General features: G+C 45.2%; 1 protein-coding gene across 2 annotated transcripts; it reads right to left on the reverse strand.

Moving 5' to 3' along the window:
* Positions 1-4,898: 4,898 nt before the first annotated feature.
* PIN4 (peptidylprolyl cis/trans isomerase, NIMA-interacting 4) lies at positions 4,899-13,815 on the reverse strand. Of its 2 annotated transcripts, none has more exons than XM_059384714.1 (4): positions 13,646-13,815; positions 11,265-11,338; positions 5,925-6,037; positions 4,899-5,076 (listed from the first exon to the last, which is right to left on the reverse strand). In XM_059384714.1, exons 1-4 carry the CDS (start codon positions 13,770-13,772, stop codon positions 5,058-5,060), a joined length of 333 nt encoding a protein of 110 aa, XP_059240697.1. In that variant the 5' UTR covers positions 13,773-13,815; the 3' UTR covers positions 4,899-5,057. The 2 variants fall into 2 exon arrangements, with proteins under 2 accessions (XP_059240697.1, XP_059240696.1); XM_059384713.1 differs by having other exon boundaries at positions 5,918-6,037; positions 13,646-13,813.
* Between the last annotated feature and the right edge of the window lie 6,298 nt (positions 13,816-20,113).

Consider the following 20,113-nt stretch of genomic DNA (forward strand, 5'->3'; position numbering starts at 1 on the left):
CTGAATGTACTGAGCTGTTTTTACTGATGACACTTCAGACCCCAAATCAGTGGAGGTTTTCCAAACTAAACAGCCTCTCTGGTTCTCTGTAGAGAGCCACTGGATGTCCCACAGTCCGACTCAGTTTGGACACTACCTGGAGTTAAGGTCAGATTCCACAGGTTTAAAGGCTCACTCTCATAAAACTGCCCTTGCTTCTGGTGCCAGTTGCTAGTACTGGGTCCCCCTGTCATCCATACTTCCGTCCAGGATGGCTACAAATTGAGGACTCCCCTGACTGTACTTCAGGTTCAGTAATTTGCTAGAATAGCACACAGAACTCAGGAAAATGCGTCATATATATATATATATATGTATATATATATATGTATGTATATATATACATGTATATATCTTTTTCGCTGAGATGAGATATATGTGTATATATACATACATATATGTGTGTGTGTATATATATATATATATATATATATAATTTAAATGTATTAGTTGGGGGCGCCTTGGTGGCTCAGTTAAGCATCTGCCTTTGGCTCAGGTCATAGTCCCAGGGTCCTGGGATCAAGTCCCACATCGAGCTCCCTAGGCAGGGAGCCTGCTTCTCCTTATCCCTCTGCCATTCCTCCCACTGTGCTCTCTGGCTCTATCTTGCTGTCAAATAAAATCTTTAAAAGTCGATCAATAAATATATGAATTGTATATAAAAAGTTGAGAAACTACAGTTAACCCTTCAACAACGGGGGTGTCAGCAGTATCAACCTCTCCACACAGTCGAAAATCTACATACAACTTTTTTTTAAGATTTTATTTATTTATTTATTTGACAGAGATCACAAATAGGCAGAGAGGCAGGCGGGGTGGTGGGGGGGAGGGAAGCAAACTCCCCGTGGAGCAGGGAGCCCGATGCGGGGCTTGATCCCAGGACTCTGGGATCATGACCTGAGCTGAAGGCAGAGGCTCAACCCACTGAGCCACCCAGGTGCCCCTACATACAACTTTTGATGCCTCAAAAATTAACTACTAGTAGCCTACTGTTGACCTCAAGCCTTACTGATAACATAAACAGTTGAAAAATGTATTTTTTCATGTTATCTGTATTATATATTGTGTCCCTACAATAAAGTAAGCTAGAGAAAAAGTTAAGGAAGTCATAAGGAAAATACATTTATAGTACTATACTATGTTTGTCAAAGAAAAAAAAAAAAACAGGGCGCCTGGGTGGCTCAGATGGTTAAGCGTCTGCCTTTGGCTCGGGTCACCATCTCAGGGTCCTGAGATTGGGCCCCATGTTGGGGTCCCTGCCCAGCGGGGAATCTGCCTCTCCCTCTGCCTCTGATGCTCTAGTTCTCCCTCTCAAATGAATAAGTAAAATATTAAAAAAAAACAACCCAATATGTGTAAGTGGACCCACACAGTTCAAATCTGTGTTCAAGGGTCAACTGTGTTTAGATTACTGTTTCAGTATAATTGGTATCTTTTGTAATCCTACGTATTTTACTTTATTTTTTTTTAAAGATTTTACTTATTTGACCGAGCACAAGCAGGAGTGGCAGGCAGAGAGAGAAGCAGGATCCCTGTCGAGCAGCAAGCCTGATGTGGGGCTAGATCCCAGGACCTGATCATGACCTGAGCTAAAGGCAGACACTTAACCAACTGAGCCCCTCAGGCGCCCCTACTTTACTCAAAAGCAACTTTCTGAGAAGGGATCCACACACTTAGGCAAACTGCCTAAGGGCTCAATGGTACAAAAGAGATGAAGAGCCCTGATCCAAGGGTATGAGATAAAGTCTTTTACCTACCCAGCCCCCAGTTCTGGATTGCTACTCCCAAGGACCCACTATGTATGGACAAGCGCAAGTACACATATGTATATATATATGTTTTTACCCAAATGATAATACACTATACACCCTGTTCTGCGTCATAATTGTTAATTTTTAACACAGCTGTATATCTTATTGAATGGGTATATCATTTATCATTTATTGATGGATCTTCAGTTTATTTCCAACGGACACTTGATGAATATCCTTGTACCTTTTATACATATGATTATACCTACAGATAAATTCTTAGCAATGGAGTTTCTGGGTCAAGGGGTGTATTTATAATTTTGATAGGTATTGCCAAACTGTTCTCCATAGAGGTTATGATGTACATTTCTACAACACGAATACCTATTCCCTCATGCTCTTGTCAACAATATGTTAAATGTTTTGAACTTTGCCAATCTCATAGGTAAAAAGCAAGATCACATTTTTGGATTTAATTTGCAATTATTTTACCCTGAATGAAGTTGGTTCATTAAGCATCAAACTTAATGAAAAAGATGCAGTTTTAAAGCAGGACTGAATGCATGTTTTAGAACCTTAGTTGCCAGTTCAAAGTTAACTTCCCAAGGGTTTGCTTGCTGTCAGAGACCCATTCCTGCTCTACTTCCTCACAAGCTAGCTCTAACTGCTTTCTTTCTCCATGCCACAAATTAGTTTGCTTTTTCTACTTTACCTTTCCAGCACTCTGGCTTCTTTTTGTCAGTGACACCTATGCAAAAGGCATTTACTTAGTATTCTGGGTAAACCAATGTCCTGAGAAAAAGATGCCAACTAGATCATGTCTCATGCATATAAGGATTTCAGAATTTACAGCCCTTATTTAGAGACACGGTTTTGAATGGGGTTTTTAAAACCATTTCATCATCTTGTGCCTACTATTATGAACATGTCTCAGTATCATACCGGTTTATCTGTACTCAGAGACTGGGGCATCTGTTTGTTAGTCACCTTGGTGGGGAAAATCTCACAGAGGTATAACCTTCTGGAGATGCCCAGAAACTCCTCTAAAATTAGAAACTTACATGTCAAATGCAGCTGAAGGAGAACAGTGTGTTAAAAGAATCACTCTTGGGGCGCCTGGGTGGCTCAATGGGTTAAGCCTCTGCCTTTGGCTCAGGGTCCTGGGATCAAGCCCCAAATTGGGCTCTCTGCTCAGCAGGGAGCCTGCTTCCCCCTCTCTCTGCCTGCCTCTTTGCCTACTTGTGATCTCTGTTTGTCAAATAAATAAATCTTTTTAAAAAAATCACTGTAAAGAATCACATGTGGTATTGGCCAAGTTTTATTTTATTTAAAAACAAGTTTTATTTTTATTTATTTTTTTAGGTGGGCTAGTGTGGAGGCTAACACAGGGCTTGAACTCAGGACCCTGAGACTGAGATCTCATCTGAGATCAAGAGCTGGATGTTTGACTGACAGCCATGCAAGCACCCCTGGCAAAATTTTATTTTTGAAGCAGTCTAGTATTTATAATATTACTTGTACTCTTTTGTAGGTCATAAATATGGCACTGTAAAATTTAAAAATGCAGATACACAGAGCACTGGCTGCTTAGTCTAGTACAAACAACTGGTAGAACTGATTGCTCTTTCCTTCAGGAAAGGCTTATTTAAAAAGATTTCATAATGATTTCACTCATACGTGGAATTTAAGAAAAACGGGAGAAGGGAAGGAAAAAGTAAGATAAAAGCAGAGAGGGAGGCAAACCATAAGAGAGTCTTAACTATGGGAAACAAATTGAGAACTGCTGTAGGGGAGGAGGGGAGGATGATGGGGTTAGTGGGTGGTGGGCATTAAGGAGGGCATCTGATGGAATGAGCCCTGGGTGTTACATGCAACTGATGAGTCAGTCACTACACCCTACCCCTGAAACTAATATACTATATGTTAACTAAACTGAATTTAAATAAAAAATTTAAAAAAGGAGTTCATTAAAAACAAAAGAGTTCAGGGGCACCTGCGTGGCTCAGTAGGTTAAAGCCTCTGCCTTCAGCTCAGGTCATGGTCCCGGGGTCCTGGGATCAAGTCCCACATCAGGCTTTCTGCTCAGTGGGGAGCCTGTTTCCCCCTCTCTCTCTGCCTGCCTCTCTGCCTACTTGTGATCTCTGTCAAATAAATAAATAAAATCTTAAAAAAAAAAAAAAAAAAAAAAAGAATTCAGGGGCACCTGAATGGCTCAGTTGATTAAGCATCTGCCTTTGGCTCTGGTCATGATCCTAGGGTCCTCTGTGTCGGGCTCCCAGCTCCCAGCTCAGCAGGGAGCCTGCTTCTTCCTCTCCCCGCTGCTTGTGTATTCTCACCCAAATAAATAAATAAAATCTTTTAAAAAATTAAATAAAAGAGCTCATATTGAATGGCCATTATATAGTGTATAGTATTAAGACAATGGAGTGAATCACTGTCCTGGCAAATCCAAATTGGCTAATTTGGAAAACAAGTATCTAGGAACTTATTTTGATTTTCATATGCTAATCCATCTATTTGATATCCAACTCAATGTGTGAATAGTGTGAACTAGTATTTGGCTCCCCTAGAGATTTTTTTTTTTTTTAAGATTCATCCATTTATTTGACAGAGAGAGATAGATCACAAGTAGATAGAGAGGGGGAAGCAGGCTCCCCACTGAGCAGAGAGTACAATGCAGGGCTCAATCCCAGGACCCTGAGATCATGACCTGGGCAGAAGGCAGACACTTTAACCCATTGAGCCACCCAGGCACCCCTAGAGATGGTTTTTAAATTAACTTATAGGATATACTGAGAACCAAGAGAGAACAGTTGTGGGAGGGAAGAGACTACGGGTTAAAAGGAGTCTGCGTGACTCGTCTTTTTTTTTTTTTTTTTAAATTAAGTAAACTCTATGCTCAGTGTGGGGCTCGAAGTCACAACCCTGAGATCGAGTCACGTGTTCTACCGACTGAGCCAGCCAGGCACCCCTGTGAGAACACCTGCTACAGTGTACGCTAACCCTTCTGCACCTGTTTTGTGCCTACAAAGCCATAATGACAGAGTTCATAAAATACAAGGATTACTCAACACCTTTTAAAGAAACAAACAGAACGTATAAAACACATTCAGTCTTTTGTACAATTTTATTTTCTCCCTTCAACCATAATAATATGATATCCAAATTTTGTCTTAACTGGAGGGTCTGTAAACACAGGCTTATCTAGCCCACTTATAGGCAAGGCAAATGCTGCTTCTTGAAATGGTCCCACCATGGAACCTCTGGTCATCCAACCCAAGTCGCCCTGAAAAACCCAAAAGATATGTGAGGTCAGGTGGCCCCAAAGAGGAAACAGTTCTACTGTACTACCATACCTTGAGAATTTCCCAAAATGAATAGTAAGGTTCCTAGGTTCGTTCACCTGGACTGCAAAGAAGTGGGCTCACCAAGGACAAATGGGTGGAAGAGATCCAACCCTGGACTGAACACAATACACACTCACAATGTTGCTGGGTGTCTGTTAGCTGTGCCCATTTGGTAATGCCTAGTTTTAGACACAGGTAACCTGTACACAACTGTTCACAAGTTGCACATTTCTGCTTTCAAAAACTTTAAGCCAAGATATGGCTAAAATTAATGGTAGAACATAAATAATCCCTACTGCTGTGTATCCTCCATGGGGGAGAGTTTTTTTTTTTTTTTTAAGATTTATTGATTTGAGGGACGCCTGGGTGGCTCAGTTGGTTAAGCAGCTGCCTTCAGCTCAGGTCATGATCCTGGCGTCCTGGGATCGAGTCCCGCATCTGACGGCTCCTTGCTCGGCAGGGAGCCTGCTCCTCCCTCTTCCTCTGCCTGCCATTCTGTCTGCCTGTGCTCGCTCTCTGCCCCTCTCTCCCTCTGATAAATAAATAAAATCTTTAAAAAAAAAAAAGATTTATTGATTTGAGAGAGAGAGAGCATGCACAAGCAGGAGGGGCAGAGGGTGAATCTCAAGAAGACTCTGCACTAACCACAGAGCCTGACCCGGGGCTCAATCCCAGAACCCCGAGATCACGACCTGAGCTGAAACCAAGAGTCAGACACTTAAGTGACTGTGCCACCCAGGCGCCCCGGGGAGATCATTTTAAATGACAACAGCACCATACCCCTTGCCTGGCTTTATCTTCACTATACTGTGTGGCCACTTCATTGAATCTCATTCCAGACTTTAACTTTTCCATGGCTTCCATGATTTTCCCATGTTTTTCACACAGAATGTGTCTGACCTGCAAGGAGAAAGTATGTTCACATAGTCTGGGATATCCAAATGATCCCCTTTCTCAATGTACAGCAGTCATGTCTGGATTACCCACATTATCGAAAACATACATCAGGTTCATGGCAACAGAATCCTGGCAGTCTGCTCACAGTGACAGCCACAAACCCATTTCTCATGTCAAGACACTATCTCGGAACTCTGACTGAGATGGTAAGTGGGCACTGAGCTGGGGGAAGCTCCCATCTTTACCATGTACTTCATTGGTAAGAGGAAGAGATGTAAGGGTTGAAAGCTCGGGCCCTCGAGTCAAATCCCAGCTCTGCTGTATGATTGTAGGCACCTTCTTAAACCTCCAAGTGTTTCCCTGTTTGTGCCCCAAGATAATAATAGTTCCTTCGTGTTCTCAAAGGGTAGTGAAGACTGAGATAACGCAGTTAGTACTCAATAAAGGTTAGCCATTACTTCATCAAAGTGGGGGAAGACATTAAAAAACCCACTAGGAAACCCTTTTTTACCAAAAGAGGTCCAATGTATAAAGCCTCACAATTCGGCACTTTGAAAAAGAATTGTATGTTGATTAACAATACTCATCCCTAAAGAAGTATTTAAATTTGACCTATGTTTACATAAAGCCATGTTTTTTTTATTCTTTTTTTTAAGATTTTATTTATTTATTTGACAGACAGAGATCAAGTAGGTGGAGAGGCAGGCAGAGAGAGAGGAGGAAGCAGGCCCCCCACTGAGCAGAGAGCCCGATGCGGGGCTCGATCCCAGGACCTGGCAGAAGGCGGAGGCTTTAACCCACTGAGCCACCCAGGTGACCCAAAGCCATGTTGTTTAAAAAAAACAAAAACAAAAACAAAAAAACAAAACCACTCTATCTTTAGAAATGATTTTGTCAAGGGAGCTGTTCTGCAGGATTCCCAATTTCTCATTCAAACACAATCCATGGTTTCCTACTGTAAATGATACACCAGGTTGGGGGATAGAGCTCTCTCCCTTATAAATGCAGAGACAAGCAAATCATGGTTGGCCTCAGGGTCCGACTCCTAAAATTGGGGCAAGGGGATTCTAGGCTCAAAGGAGTACTTCCTGACTGGAGGAGATACACAGATAAGAATCTGTCAAAAGGCAGGGCTCAGAGAGGCAGACTTCTATAGAATGTGCCCAGCACTGTCCAGGAAGACAGAGACCGTCTGGACACTGGAGAGATGCGTGTTGGGAAACAAGGATGGTTCATCAGACCTCAGCTTGGCCTAGCTACAACCGCTTCGAGAATGCTTCCCTCTTTATGGTTCCATACTCAAAAAGCAACCTTCTCGTTGGTTCAGTTGCTGGACACTGAATGACAGCATGGATGATCACAGAGAAGGGATACCACCCAACATGTCAATAAATGAATAAACAAGTATTCTAATCTGGACAGCCTGACAGATTAGACATACCGAGTCCGTGGTACCTATGGGCTCTGCAATGTGACTGAGTGACCGGCAACTATGGAGGACAGCATCTTGGAGAGAGCCAACCCCTAGAGAGGACCTGGGAGTGATCAGCGTAGAGGTAGTATGTGGACGCTACAGGAGGTGAGGAGACGACCCAGGAAGGCTATACACAATGAGAAGAGGAGAAAAAGTGAGCTAAAACAGCCTTGGAGAATATGGACCTTTAAGCCATAAGCCAAGAAAGATGCTCAATAAAGCAAAGCACAAAGGAAAGGCCAGATGGGCAGGAAAGGCATGTTAACAAAACCAAGGCAAAAGACAGTTCCTTTCTTTTTTTCAATTTTATTTATTTATCTGTTTATTTGAAAGCGAGAGAGCACAAGCAGGGGGAGGGGCGGGAAGAGAGACTGGGAGAAGCAGGCTCCCCACTGAGTAGGGAGCCTGATGCGGGACTTGATCCCAGGCCCCTGGGATCCTGATCTGAAGGCAAAAGCTCAACCTGCTGAGCCACCCAGGCGCCCCGCAAAAGACAGTTTCAAGAAGGAAATGGCCAACAGGCTTCAATGCTGCGGAGTGATCAGGGAAGAAGTAAATCAATTTAGCACTGAGTGATCGATGACTTTAGCAAAAGCAGTTTCAGAAGAGCAGAGAGTGCAGAAGCCAGACTGTGGCAGGCAGATGAAGGAAGTAATGGGAGGTGGGGGGGCAGTCTCCCCCAGCTAAGTCAGAAAAGGAGAAAGGGCTCTTAGGAGAGAAAGGTCACAGACATGTATCTATTTTTAAGGTCCCTGGGCATAATCTCAGAATAAAGGGAAAGACGCAGTAAAGAGGGAAAGGCTTAAGACATAGCAACAAAAGAGCATGGAGCTAATGACGGAGCCTGTGTGGCATTCAGAGAACTGCTTGAAAATTCACTGGCCTTAAAGAAAAAAAGCTGAGAAGACAGCAGAGGAAGGTATGGGTGAAGAGAACTGTTGGGAGGGGGCTGGAAGACCACTGAGTTCCTGTCGACAGGTCTGGTTTCCATTTTTGTGTGAAAATTTAACAGTATTTACAAGTTAGTATTTGCTGGGTACTGTGCAAAGCACTTTCTGTGCGTTCTCACATGAATTCCTCACACCAATCCTGTGAGACTGATCGGTGTTTCTCAATACTGGCAGCACATCAGAACCATCCTCAGCGCTGCTAAAAAAAAGTCTATCAAGGTCCAGGCCCCAGCACCTGGAGATTCTGAGGCAGCCGGTCTGGGGTGGGACCCCAGGCACTGGTAGTTTTAGAAGCTGTCTAGAGGAATCCAACATACACCGGGGTTCAGAACCACTGGACAGTTATCTGCTGACTAGAGCAGGGTAGTGGGTGGCTGCAGGTGAGCGGCAAAGGATCACTGTGCAGAACTGAGGGCATGGTGAAGATCAGAGACCAAGAGTTGGGGGGGGGGGTCCCAATTCCCGAGCCTGTGTGACTCTCCGGCAGGGTCCAGCACCTCTGGGCTTAAAGGTAAGGGAAGCAGACCACTGGACTGATCCCAAGTTGTAGTTTGGCAGGTGGATGCAGCAGATGACCACAAGGAAAAAGAGTCGGGGCTCCCAGACCCAGTGGTCAAGCTCTCTGATCTAATTTCCAGCTCACAGGACACATGGGGCTTGGACAACAGACACAAAGCTGAGGAGAAGGTGGGGAGAGTAGGTGGGCTTGAGGTCTGCACACAGAGAACAGAACAAGATTGGGGGAGGCAGGAAGTGAAGGGAAAGGACGGAAGCTATTCAGCGGGTGGATTTCAGAATCTGCACAGCTCTACAGAGAAAGGGCAGGGTGTGGGCTCAGAAGGGGGCTGAAAGCAGAAGGGCAGGATGTGGAAGGAGCATAGCCCCTGAAAGGCGGGAGGATTCCAGGGTCCCCTCCCGGCTGGGACCTTTACAAACACTGGAAACAACCCAGATGTCCTCTGGAAGGTGAACAGTTAAACATTATATGGCACATCCGTTCCATATAATCTGGCACACTGCATCATATGGCACACTACGCAGCCATAGAAAGGAACAAACTACTGCTACATAAAACAACTTGAAAGAGCTCTCCAGAGGATTACACTGACAGCAGAAAAAGCTAGAGGGTTACATACTGCATCACTCCATTCATGTAACATTTGTGAAATTATAAACAGAAAGAACAGATTAGTTGCTGTCAGGGGTGAAGGATGGAGGGAAGGTAGGTGAGGGACGTGGGCATGGCTATCAAAGGGCAACAAGAAGGATCCTTGGGGTGATGGAAATGTTCAGTATCTTTACCGCATCAATGTCAATTTCCTGGTTGTACTATTGTTCTAGAGTCTGACGTAGGATGCCACCATTGGGGAAACAGGGTAAAAGGTACACAGTTTTTGTTTTGTTTTGTTTTAACAAAGGTGAGTCTAAAACTGTCCGTTAACAAGAGAATTTAGCTCTGATTACATGTCACTTCTTTCCACATACCTCATGCACAGCCACACTGAACTTATTTTTTTTTCCAGAAAGGGCAAGGAACCTCTTGAAATTCATATGCAGTAGAGCAATCTCTAGGCCAGGTGCTTGGAAAAGTCAGCATGTGGGTGAAAACTGCACATGGCTAAAATTACCCTATGACATCTCTTATGAAGATGCCCTACTGGACACCAACACATCAGCCCTCATTAAACCCAACAGAGTCTGTCTCTCCAACCCATGGCAACAATGACCACTTCTTCAGCTGAAAACCAGATGGAAGTACTTGGTTGGTTTTTAGGGAACATGCTTCATGAAAACCTATCTTCAGATGCCAGAATCCCACTTCACATAACTGGATGCTCATACAAGACCAGAGATCAACTATAGAAAAGCAGATTCACGTCTCCCATCTCTACTCCTGGTTCACGCAGTAGAAAAGTAAGTAGAACAGCTCACACTATATTCCTCTCTCTGGCTGCACATCTGGCTAGATTTATAGGATGTAAATGCACTACGGCACTTACTGCACAATGAAATGTATTCCTTACCTCACTGCTCCAGCTGCCATGTGACAACAGAAACCGTTTCTTACCTCCTGTTTTTACACATACCCGGAACTTTGGACACTGCTTGGTGGACAGGTGGTTGTCATTAAACCCTTACTGAATGAATAAACCCAAGTATAGGATCCCATGTACTGACAGAAATATGGATATTGCCTTGTTGTATAGCACAAAGCAGTATGGTTGTTCATAGACTGTATTTTCCCAGGGCAGACGCTCCTCTGAGATGGGGTCAAGTACTTCAAGTAATGATTTGTAATTATTCTCCCACCCCGGTTTTCATGGTCAGGGCCCTGGCCTATAGCTTACCCGTGGGGGAGCTTTCTGAGGACACCTGCGTCTTTGCCTGTTTATCTAAGCCCTTGGTTTATAAAATATCATTTTCTTCAGAGAGACAGGTCATTCACTTACTTATTTTCTTCATACTTTGTATTGTTTCTTGATATGTATTAAGGGTACTTAATACTTTTGTGTTGTTAATACTCCATCATTTCTTAAAATGTATGAAGTGTACATTTCAAGAAGCAATACAAAGTATGAAGAAATGTGGGATGTTTGAGAAAATGCTTAAAAGGAATTACCTTGCATACATGAGACTGGTCCCTATCTTCCAATTTTATGTTATGTTGATCCTACAGCCGTATTAGGCTAGCCTCTTAGAATGAGTTCAGCATACTGTCTTTTTCCTTTCCTGGATTCCAAAGTAACATGTGTATATATGTTATTGATATTCAACATTAAAAAAAAAAAAGGAACGAGTGACTCACCTTTATTGCACTGCCACCACCTTTGGGACCCTGAGCCTTCTTGTCAGAACTGTCACTCCCAGAGGCTGCTCCCCCTTTAGAGAAGAGATCACAGGTACTCATTTAAAATGCATCTTGATACTTACACAAAGAGCCAAGACAATAGGAGCCGATAATCCATCTTAGCCACACTTCAAAAGGGCCCTTTGCCAGACACCCTACTACATGTGGCTGAATTCATCTGTGACTCACCTCTCTTAAAGCAAGAAATGTGTGCCTTACAGAAACCCTTCATGGGAAAGGGATAGACAAGTGAGTGTGCTGATGGGTGAACGAGAGTGCCAAAAGCCCAATCCAGATTCTCTGGACCCAATTTGAAATCCTGCCCACTAAGAGCAAATCCCTGAGCTGTTGTAAGATGTCGAATAAGCCAACTTCTGTGTTCATAGCAGCATACTTACTGTTAGGGGCTGATGTTCTTAAGAACTACTGCTGGATTAAATATTCGGTTCAATAAACATTTCCTAAATAACTACTAAGTTCCCGACACTGGGGATACAAAGATGAAAAAGCCATGGTACCTTCCTTCACGGACCTCGTAGTCTACTGGGGAAGACACATGTAAACAGATCACTTTAGGAGAATGACCTACAATCTATGGACAGAAGGCTGTAGAAGCATAGAGGGCCATTTCAGCCACTCAGGGAAGGTTTTCTGGATGAGCAGAAGCTGACCAAAGGAAGAAAGGACAAGGATGAGGGGACAACACAGGGTGGTGGAACAATGTGGGATGTGTCAGAAATTACAGATGAAGCCCAATCTGAGGTGGGAGCGTTATGAGATTAGTCCAGGGGAGGGGCTGAGAGCTGGGGCACGTGGGCCTATGAATCCCACTAAGGAACCTGGAATTTATCCTAGAAAAGGGAGCCACTGAAAAGTTTTTAATCAAGAGACTCCATGTTCCTTGTCTGAGTATCTCCAATGCCTAGCAAAGTACCCGGCACACAACAGTTGTTCAATATCCAACTAAACTGAAAACCCAAAACAACAACCACCGAACACCTAAGAACATCTTACTGCCAAAGTAGTTTTACTACACCAAAATTTTAAGTGGGTTTGCTGTATGTTCACTCTTGAATGATGGCTTCCGGTCATCCCATCCTCTCCCCTGCCGGATGCTGCCAATTGACTGCCACCTCACTCCCTCCAACTGAGGATTCTGGCAGCAGTTTCAGGGTTCCTTTCCACCCTCACTCTCGTCATCACCTTGAATGACCTCACCACCTATGCTGAGGAACCATCCAACAGCCTAACTTCACACTTTAGGACCTCCCTCCTGAATGTCCATGCCTTCTACACTGGGCCACCTGCTCCCAAGAGCACACGATGGAACCATGCCACCAAAAACTAATAGTTCAGTAGCTGGCTACAATTTCATGTTCTTCCGGTCTTCTCAAGCCTTACTCCCACAACCCTGGCTCTTGGGCTTCACAGAAAACACTCCCCACTTCTGTACCTTTATCCTGCTATGTTCTCCTAGACTATGAAATTTCTGGACCCCATGCTTGATCATTTGTGTTTTCATTGGCACCCTTAATTACCTTGTTTTGCTATTCTTTTATAGTCCAACAAACCCTCAACCTTGGCTCAGGGCTCCATCTAGCTCTGTTCAATCCTATATTATGGCAGTTGCTGGTTACCAGGTAAATCAAGACTGTGTAGATTGTGTCTTCTACAAATTCATGGGCTTCCAACCTTAGGCTCTCAGCCTTGAGGGCTGATCCTTTTATTAGTGTTTTGTTCCCTTTCCCATCACCCCCAATGGCCACTCCAAACCTTTACCACTCCCAAGACCCCCACTCAGTCCCTGCCCTTCAGTTTACAAAATTACTGTTGCCTTCCACTTTAATAAGAAATTGAAGCCATTAATCATGATACCCGACCAACTCCACCCCCACTTCGGCCCCCGTTACGACGCCCATCCTCGTCTCTTTCCCTATGACCTCAAGCATAACGTGACCCTGCTCCTATTCAAAGGTCAACTTCTCCACCTCTGTCCTGGACCCTAATTTCTCAAATCTCACTCCTCTAAACCCTTACCTCCCTAACTCTACTGGATCCTTCACGTCAGCCTCGCTCTCAGCTTTTCTCCATTCTGAAGAAACAAACAGAACTTTCTCTTCATTCTCTGTCCTCTCCTATCTACCACCTAATTTTTATGCTTTTTTCAATTAAGGCTTTCCAAAGAAGTCCGCACTGATTGCCTCCAACTTCTCACTTCCCGGTTAACCCTCCTCTAGTCACTGGCCAGCAGCTGCCCCCGTCCCGGACCCCGGGAGTCGCCGGTCTGCGAGCTCCTCCTCACCCGACCCCATTCTCTCTGGTTGCTCCAGCCGCTCTACCTTTCCCCCCTTTCCCGGGACCACTTTTTCCCTTGGGCGGCATCTTCGGAACTTGCGGCAGAACCCTCAAAGTCTTCGTTTGCCGCACAAAGCCCCTTGAGGCCCCACGGGCATGTCCGGAACACATGCCTGAAAACGGCACCCAAACGGACCGTTTTTGCTGCGGCCCTGGAAGCAGGCATATTCTGGGGCAGACGCGGTCCTTGGACCCTCGGACCAGTGGAGCTGAAGATGGCTGACCAATAAGAAGTTTGGGTCGTGGGGGGGCGGAGCCAAAGGTAGAGCAGGGGCGGGAAACCCCACCTATGCGGTTTTTTGTTGTTGTTTTTTCTGTCGCGAGCACTTATTTGCGCCAGCTCCCATGCTACCCCACTTCTCGGCCGGCTCTTCTACGCGTGCGTAGTGAATGGCGTGGGCCTCTGCAGTCCCTTGGCGCCGGCTCTAGCCAATCCCGTGGGGCCTCCAGACAAAGGGAAGAGAGGAAGAACCGCAGTGGCGGCTCCCTCTTTTCGCTTCCTCCCACGCACAGACCTGCCCTCCGTTGCGGTTTTTTCATTTGAAATTTTAGACTGCGTTTGTAGGTGATTGGATTTAAGAGGTAGTTTTATTTTAAAAGGCTATTACCCCTCTGCCTCTTGTCATGGAGGAAAAATTGCGAGCAGGCTAAATGTCCCTCCATAGGGTATTGCTTAAATAAATAATGTCTCAACCACACAAAAGGATATGCGCCATTTAAAATAACGAGTGTAAAGCTGTCTGTAGAGACACAGGAAATGGCCTTAAGGAAGGTTACAGACCAAGCTATGAAATAGGGTACATTTTTCTGAAAAAGAGAAAGCGTGCATATGAAAGACAGGAAGGCTATCCAGTAAAATGGGACCAGTCGTGCTAGTACAGGTTGCGTGTGTTTCTGTGTGTTTTCCCAAATTTCTGTAATGGTGCAGCTTTTATGCTTAAAAGCATGCATTCTGGAGCCAGCCCGCCTCACCTCCAGTCCCTGCGCCACCATCTGGCTACTAGCTCTGTGACCTTGAGGAAATTACCTCATCCCTCTTTGGCTCAGTTTCATCATCTGTAAAATGGAGTCGTTGATAATAGTACCTACTTACAGGATGTTAAGAGAATTAAACAAGTTCAAATTTGTAAAGCACATAAACCAATGACTAACTCATAGACTGTTAGCTGAGGATGAGTGAGTTTCGAATTTGTATCCTCACACTTTCTTCCCTTACCTGCAAACCCTCTTCTCCCAATTTGTATGTAAGATCGGGGCTTTTTCTTTACTCCTTAAGATGGCTGTCCCTTGCCATCTTAAGCTACCCTGCTGGTAGTTTGCCACTGCCGGCCAGAATATACAGGTCCTCCAGTTCAGAGTTTAGTTTTTGGATACAGCCTTGCTGCGCTTGGGATGCTTCATTCCCACCCCAAAGGATCAGGCATTTTTGAGACTGTGCCCACCCCCAACTCATACATAACAAGCAGCCCCCTTATGTTGTACTGCTGTGGCATTTGGACACAAGACATCTCGGGCACTCCTTGTTTCCATTTGGGGGTGATCAACGATGGGAAATGCATCCAGTGCTGAGAGGATCATTGGTCCCCCACTTCCGAGGTGGATCCTGCCCATATACTGACTTTTCAAGTTCAGCTGGAAGGTGGGGGTTGGGCTTCGGCAGCAACAGTGTGGCCTCATGTTCATCAGCTTATCCACAGGCAAGAAGCCCAGGAGGCCCCTTTACTTCTGGTTTTCCACAGTAACAGCCTTTCCTGTGACCACTGGTTATGGCATGAAGAAGGGGAATGAAGCAGAGTTCAGTTCCCAGTGAAGAGCTAACATTAAATGGCAGATGCACTTGACAGAAACTTAGTGCCTGGAACACTGTGAGAGCTCTGCGTGTTCCAGCAGATAACAGCAGCGATAATAACAAGCAAGCCTCTAAGTGGCTGAACTTACCCAAAGTAGTACCTAGAGACCAGCAGTTCAAAGAAGAGGATGGACATAGGCCTGCTGGGGGGTTTCAAGGTCAAAAGCACTATAGGACAGTCAGATTCAAAATCATGTACAATCTCAACTATGCAGTATGCATCACAAAAAGATGGGGAAGGAAATATGATAAAATCTTCAGTGTTCGGGATGACTGGCTGGCTCAGTCTGTGGAGCACGCGATTATTGATCTGAGTTGTGGGTTTGAGCCCCAAGTTGGGTGTAGAGATTACTTAAAAATTAAGTCTTTAGAGGGGGACAAACTATAAGAGACTCTTAACCTCAGGAAATAAACTGGGTTGCTGAAGGGGGTGGCAGATGGGGTAACTGGATGATGGACATTGGGGAGCGTATGTGTTGTAACAAGCGCTGGGTATTATATAAGACTGATGGATCACAGACCTGTACCCTGAAACAAATAATACATTTGCATGTTAACTAATTGAATTTAAATTAAAAATGATTTTAAAAAATTAAATCTTTAAAAAAATTCTTTGGGGCACCTGGGTAATACAGTCAGTTAAGTATCTGACTCTTGGTTTTGGCTCAGGTCATGATCTCAGGGTGGTGGGATCGAGCCCCATGTTGGGCTTCCCGCTCAGCACAGAGCCTGCTTGTGCTTCTCTCTCCCTCTGCCCCACATCTCTCCCATTCTTGCTCTCTCTCTCTCTAAAATAAATACATCTTTAAAATGATTCTTAAGTGTTCTGTCTGGAATGTGAGTTTGTGCCTACCTTCCATTTTTTTTTCTGTTTATGTTAGATTCTGTTTATATCCATTGGCCTGCATTTTTATTTTATTCAAGAAAAAAAGAGAACAATAAACATTATTTGTAAAATAAACACCCAAAAAAAGCTAGCTTCTCTACAGGGTTAAGTCTGCACCAGCCTGTGGAGGCCGACTGTGGAGGAGTCTGTGGAGCGGAGTGACAAATGAACATAAGAGCAGGCAGGGGGGCAGAGGGGAGAAAACTTCAGCCTCGAAACCATGGTAACGACTGCGGGAGTGTGCACAGTGAGTCAGAGCCAGGAACAGCTGCCAGTTGTATTTTCTATTAATTATCTCCTCAGACTGATTCTTCCACATATTTCTTAAACAAGGAAAATGAGGAAGGGGAAGCTGACAGCCCTCTGCCCAGGACAGTTCATAAACCTTGACTGAGACTCCCTGTCCTGTCCTACCTGCTCCACAGCCAAGGGCTGCAATTTCTTTTCCATCCTAGAGCCCCCTCCCCAACAAAGGTTAAAAGGGGGTGCTTAAAGCAACAGAGCACAGAGATCTTGTTGATCCCATTCAGAGGTGTCAATCCATGGGGAGCTCTGGGCCCCAGCTTCTGGGGACAAGGGTAGAAAAAGGTCACTGAAAGCAAGGAAAATCGGTACATGGTGGATGAGATCAGCCACCTGCAAAAGTAGCCATCCATCGTGGCCAGTGGGTGCAAGTATATTGCCCATGGGATGGATGTGTCACCTGAGCACAGCCGGTGGCCAAAGACCTTTCTAATCCTCCTCTTGCCATTGTTAACATGTGTGGCAGGAGATAATGAAACTTTGAACAACTGGTTTTTAAAAGGGAGTTTCAGGGGTACCTGGGTGGCTCAGTTGGTTGAACTTCCGATTCTGGATTTCGGCTCAGGTCATGATTTCAGGGTCGTGAGATTGATTGCTCAATCAGACTCTGTGCTGGGCGTGGAGCCTGCTTAGGATTCTCCTTCCCCTTCTGCCCCTCTTCCCCTTGCTCAGGCTCACGCGCGCGCTCTCTCTCTAAAAGAAATAAGTAAGTAAAAATATAAAAGGGCTTCAGCGAAGAAGATTCCATCTGTGTTTGTCCAGCATTGTCCTTTTTTTTTTTTTTTAAGATTTTATTTATTTATTTGACAGGGAGAGACACAGTGAGGAGAAGCAGGGGGAGTGGGAGAGGGAGAAGCAGGCTTCCCGCCAAGAAGGAAGCTCAATGTGGGGCTCTACCCCAGGACCCTGAGATCATGACCTGAGCCAAAGGCAGACGGTTAATGATTGAGCCACCCAGGTGCCCCCGCCCAGCATTATCTAAGTGAGAGCTGCAGTTGCTGGAGTACATTAATATTCCGATATCCTGTGAGGTGAATTTTTTCCTTTTTTTCTGAGGCAGCGTTCATTTGAGACAGTGGAAAACAAGTAATGCAAGTGGCATACATAGCATGAGCCAGGTTCTTTCCCTTTGTTATCTCCTTGAGTTTTCACAACAGTCTTTTGTTTCAGGGTTTTATTTTTAAGTACTCTCTACCCCCAGCGTGGGGCTCAAACTCACAACCCCAAGATCAAGAGTTGCCCGCTCTACCAGCAGAGGCAGCTGGGCACCCCTGTTTTCACAACAGTCTTATTTGCAGAGACTCCCTGTTGCCATTTGAGAGCTGAAGAAACAGGCTCAGAGGAGTTAAGAGATGTGTGCAAGGTTGCACATCTGGGGACTGTGGCAGGGCTGGGCTCTGAACTCAGATCTGTCTTACATCCAAGCTAGTCCATTGTTCTGGCATGATGCCACTGCCCTAGGCTTTGCCTTCCCCTACGCAAAGCCCAAGAAACACCTGGTTCCCTTTGTTTTGAGCGCATGTTCAAGTCAGTTTCCCAGACACCTGATGCCTTCCAAGGGGGCACTCCACCCAGAAGGTGCCGGGGCCAAGTTATGCCTCCGCCATACAGAAATCAATTCACCTCTGGTTTATGCATCAGTGTGTTTGTTCTGAGTAGTCTAGAAGGTGATCACCTCTGCCTACTGGACCTCCCAAGCCCAGAAACACAGAGGCAAGAAGGAATACGGTGTGGGTGGGGGCCAGTGGGCAGAGCACTATAGCCAAGGCGGTAAGAGGGGAACAGAGGGGAAGAGGTCTTCTCTGTCCTCCCCCTCAGAAACATGTCTCCGTGTCTTATGGGTTCTGCCTTCTGAACAGCTCATCTCCCTGCCCCTCACTGCTGTACAGTGAACAACGAATACTCTGTGGAGATTCACCAGGCATCTCTTGCCCTCACCCCCCTGCCACAGCCTTTTGCACATTTTCCAGACCATTGGCAAAGACTCCATGTGTAGTCCCTCAGCCGTCGGTCTCATCCCCTCCGAGCTCTGCTCCCCCGGGTCTGGCAGAGAGCTCTCAGAAACACAGATCTGACACTCATTTCCCCCCAATGAAGACCCTTTAGTGTCTCCCTGCGGTCTGAGAGGCTCCTTAGCCTGGAGACCTAAGGGCCTTTCTGCTGACAACTGCAGCCTCATCTCTTACCCCAGGGGGCTTCAACCATGTGGAGGTGCCATTTGCAGGCCCTCAAATGTATGGTGCTCTCTGAAGACTTCACGCCTTTGCACATGGTGTTCTGTCTTCCTGGAACACTCTTCCCCCATTTCTTACCTAGTTAACTTTTATTTACCTCTCAAGACCATGCTCAGGGGCCAGTTCCTCCTGGAAGTCTTCCCTCTCTTCTCTAATTCTCCCAGGCTGAGCTAGGCACTTCCCTCCTTCCGCTGCCAAACCACCCTACGCTTATCTCCAGTATCTGTATGATTTTCAGTAAGAGACCATGCCATAGATGGATCTGTTTGTTTCACCATTCACTCGTTGAAAAACCTTTGGGTTGTTTACATTTGGGAGATATTGTAAACAAAGTGGCTATCAACATTTGTAAACCAGATTTTCTTTCTTTCTTTTTTTTTAATTTAAATTCAATTAGCCAACATAGAGTACATCATTAGTTTTAGAGGTAGAGGTCAGTAATTCATCAGTTGCATACGACACCCAGTGCTTATCACATCACGTGCCCTCCTTAATGCCCATCGCCCACTGACCCCATCCCCCCACCCACCTTCCCTCCAGCAACCCTCTTTCTTTCCTGTACTTAAGATTCTCTCATGGTTTGTCTCCCTCTCTGCTTTTTTTCCATTCAGTTTTCCCCTCCCTTCCCCCTCTGTGCTGTTTCTTATATTCCTCATGTGAGTGAAGGCATATAATTGTCTTTCTCTGATTGACTTATTTCACTCAGCCTACTACCTTCCAGTTCCATCCACATTGATGTAAAAGGTAAGTACTCATCCTTTCTGATGGCTGAGTGGTATTCCATTGTGTATATATACACCAGATCTTCTTTTATTTTTTAAGATTTTATTTATGTATTTGACAGAGAGAGAGAGAGAGAGAGAGATCACAAGTAGGCAGAGAGGCAGACAGAGATAAAGGGGGAAGCAGGCTCCCCGCCAAGCAGAGAGCCCGATGCAGGGCTCGATCCCAGGACCCCGAGATCATGACCTGAGCCGAAGGCAGAGGCTTAACCCACTGAGCCACCCAGGCGCCCTATACCACATCTTCTTTATCCATTCATCTGTCAGTGGACATCTGGGCTCTTTCCATAGTTTGGCTATTGTGGATTGCTGCTATAAACATTGGGATGCACATGCCCCTTTGGATCACTACATTTGTATCTTTAGGGTAAATACCCGGTAGTGCAATTGCTGGGTCG

The sequence above is a fragment of the Mustela nigripes genome, chromosome X, assembly GCF_022355385.1.
Source record: "Mustela nigripes isolate SB6536 chromosome X, MUSNIG.SB6536, whole genome shotgun sequence".
Taxonomy (NCBI): Eukaryota; Metazoa; Chordata; class Mammalia; order Carnivora; family Mustelidae; genus Mustela; species Mustela nigripes.

Coding starts and splice junctions, on each gene's coding strand:
- PIN4 (XM_059384713.1), bottom strand. CDS start 13,772: ATGTGTTCCGGACATGCCCGTGGGGCCTCAAGGGGCTTTGTGCGGCAA. Junction 11,339..13,645: donor TCCCGGGAAAGGGGGGAAAG/GTAGAGCGGCTG, acceptor TCTTCTCTAAAG/GGGGAGCAGCCTCTGGGAGT. Junction 5,077..5,917: donor AAGATAAAGCCAGGCAAGGG/GTATGGTGCTGT, acceptor TGGGTTTTTCAG/GGCGACTTGGGTTGGATGAC.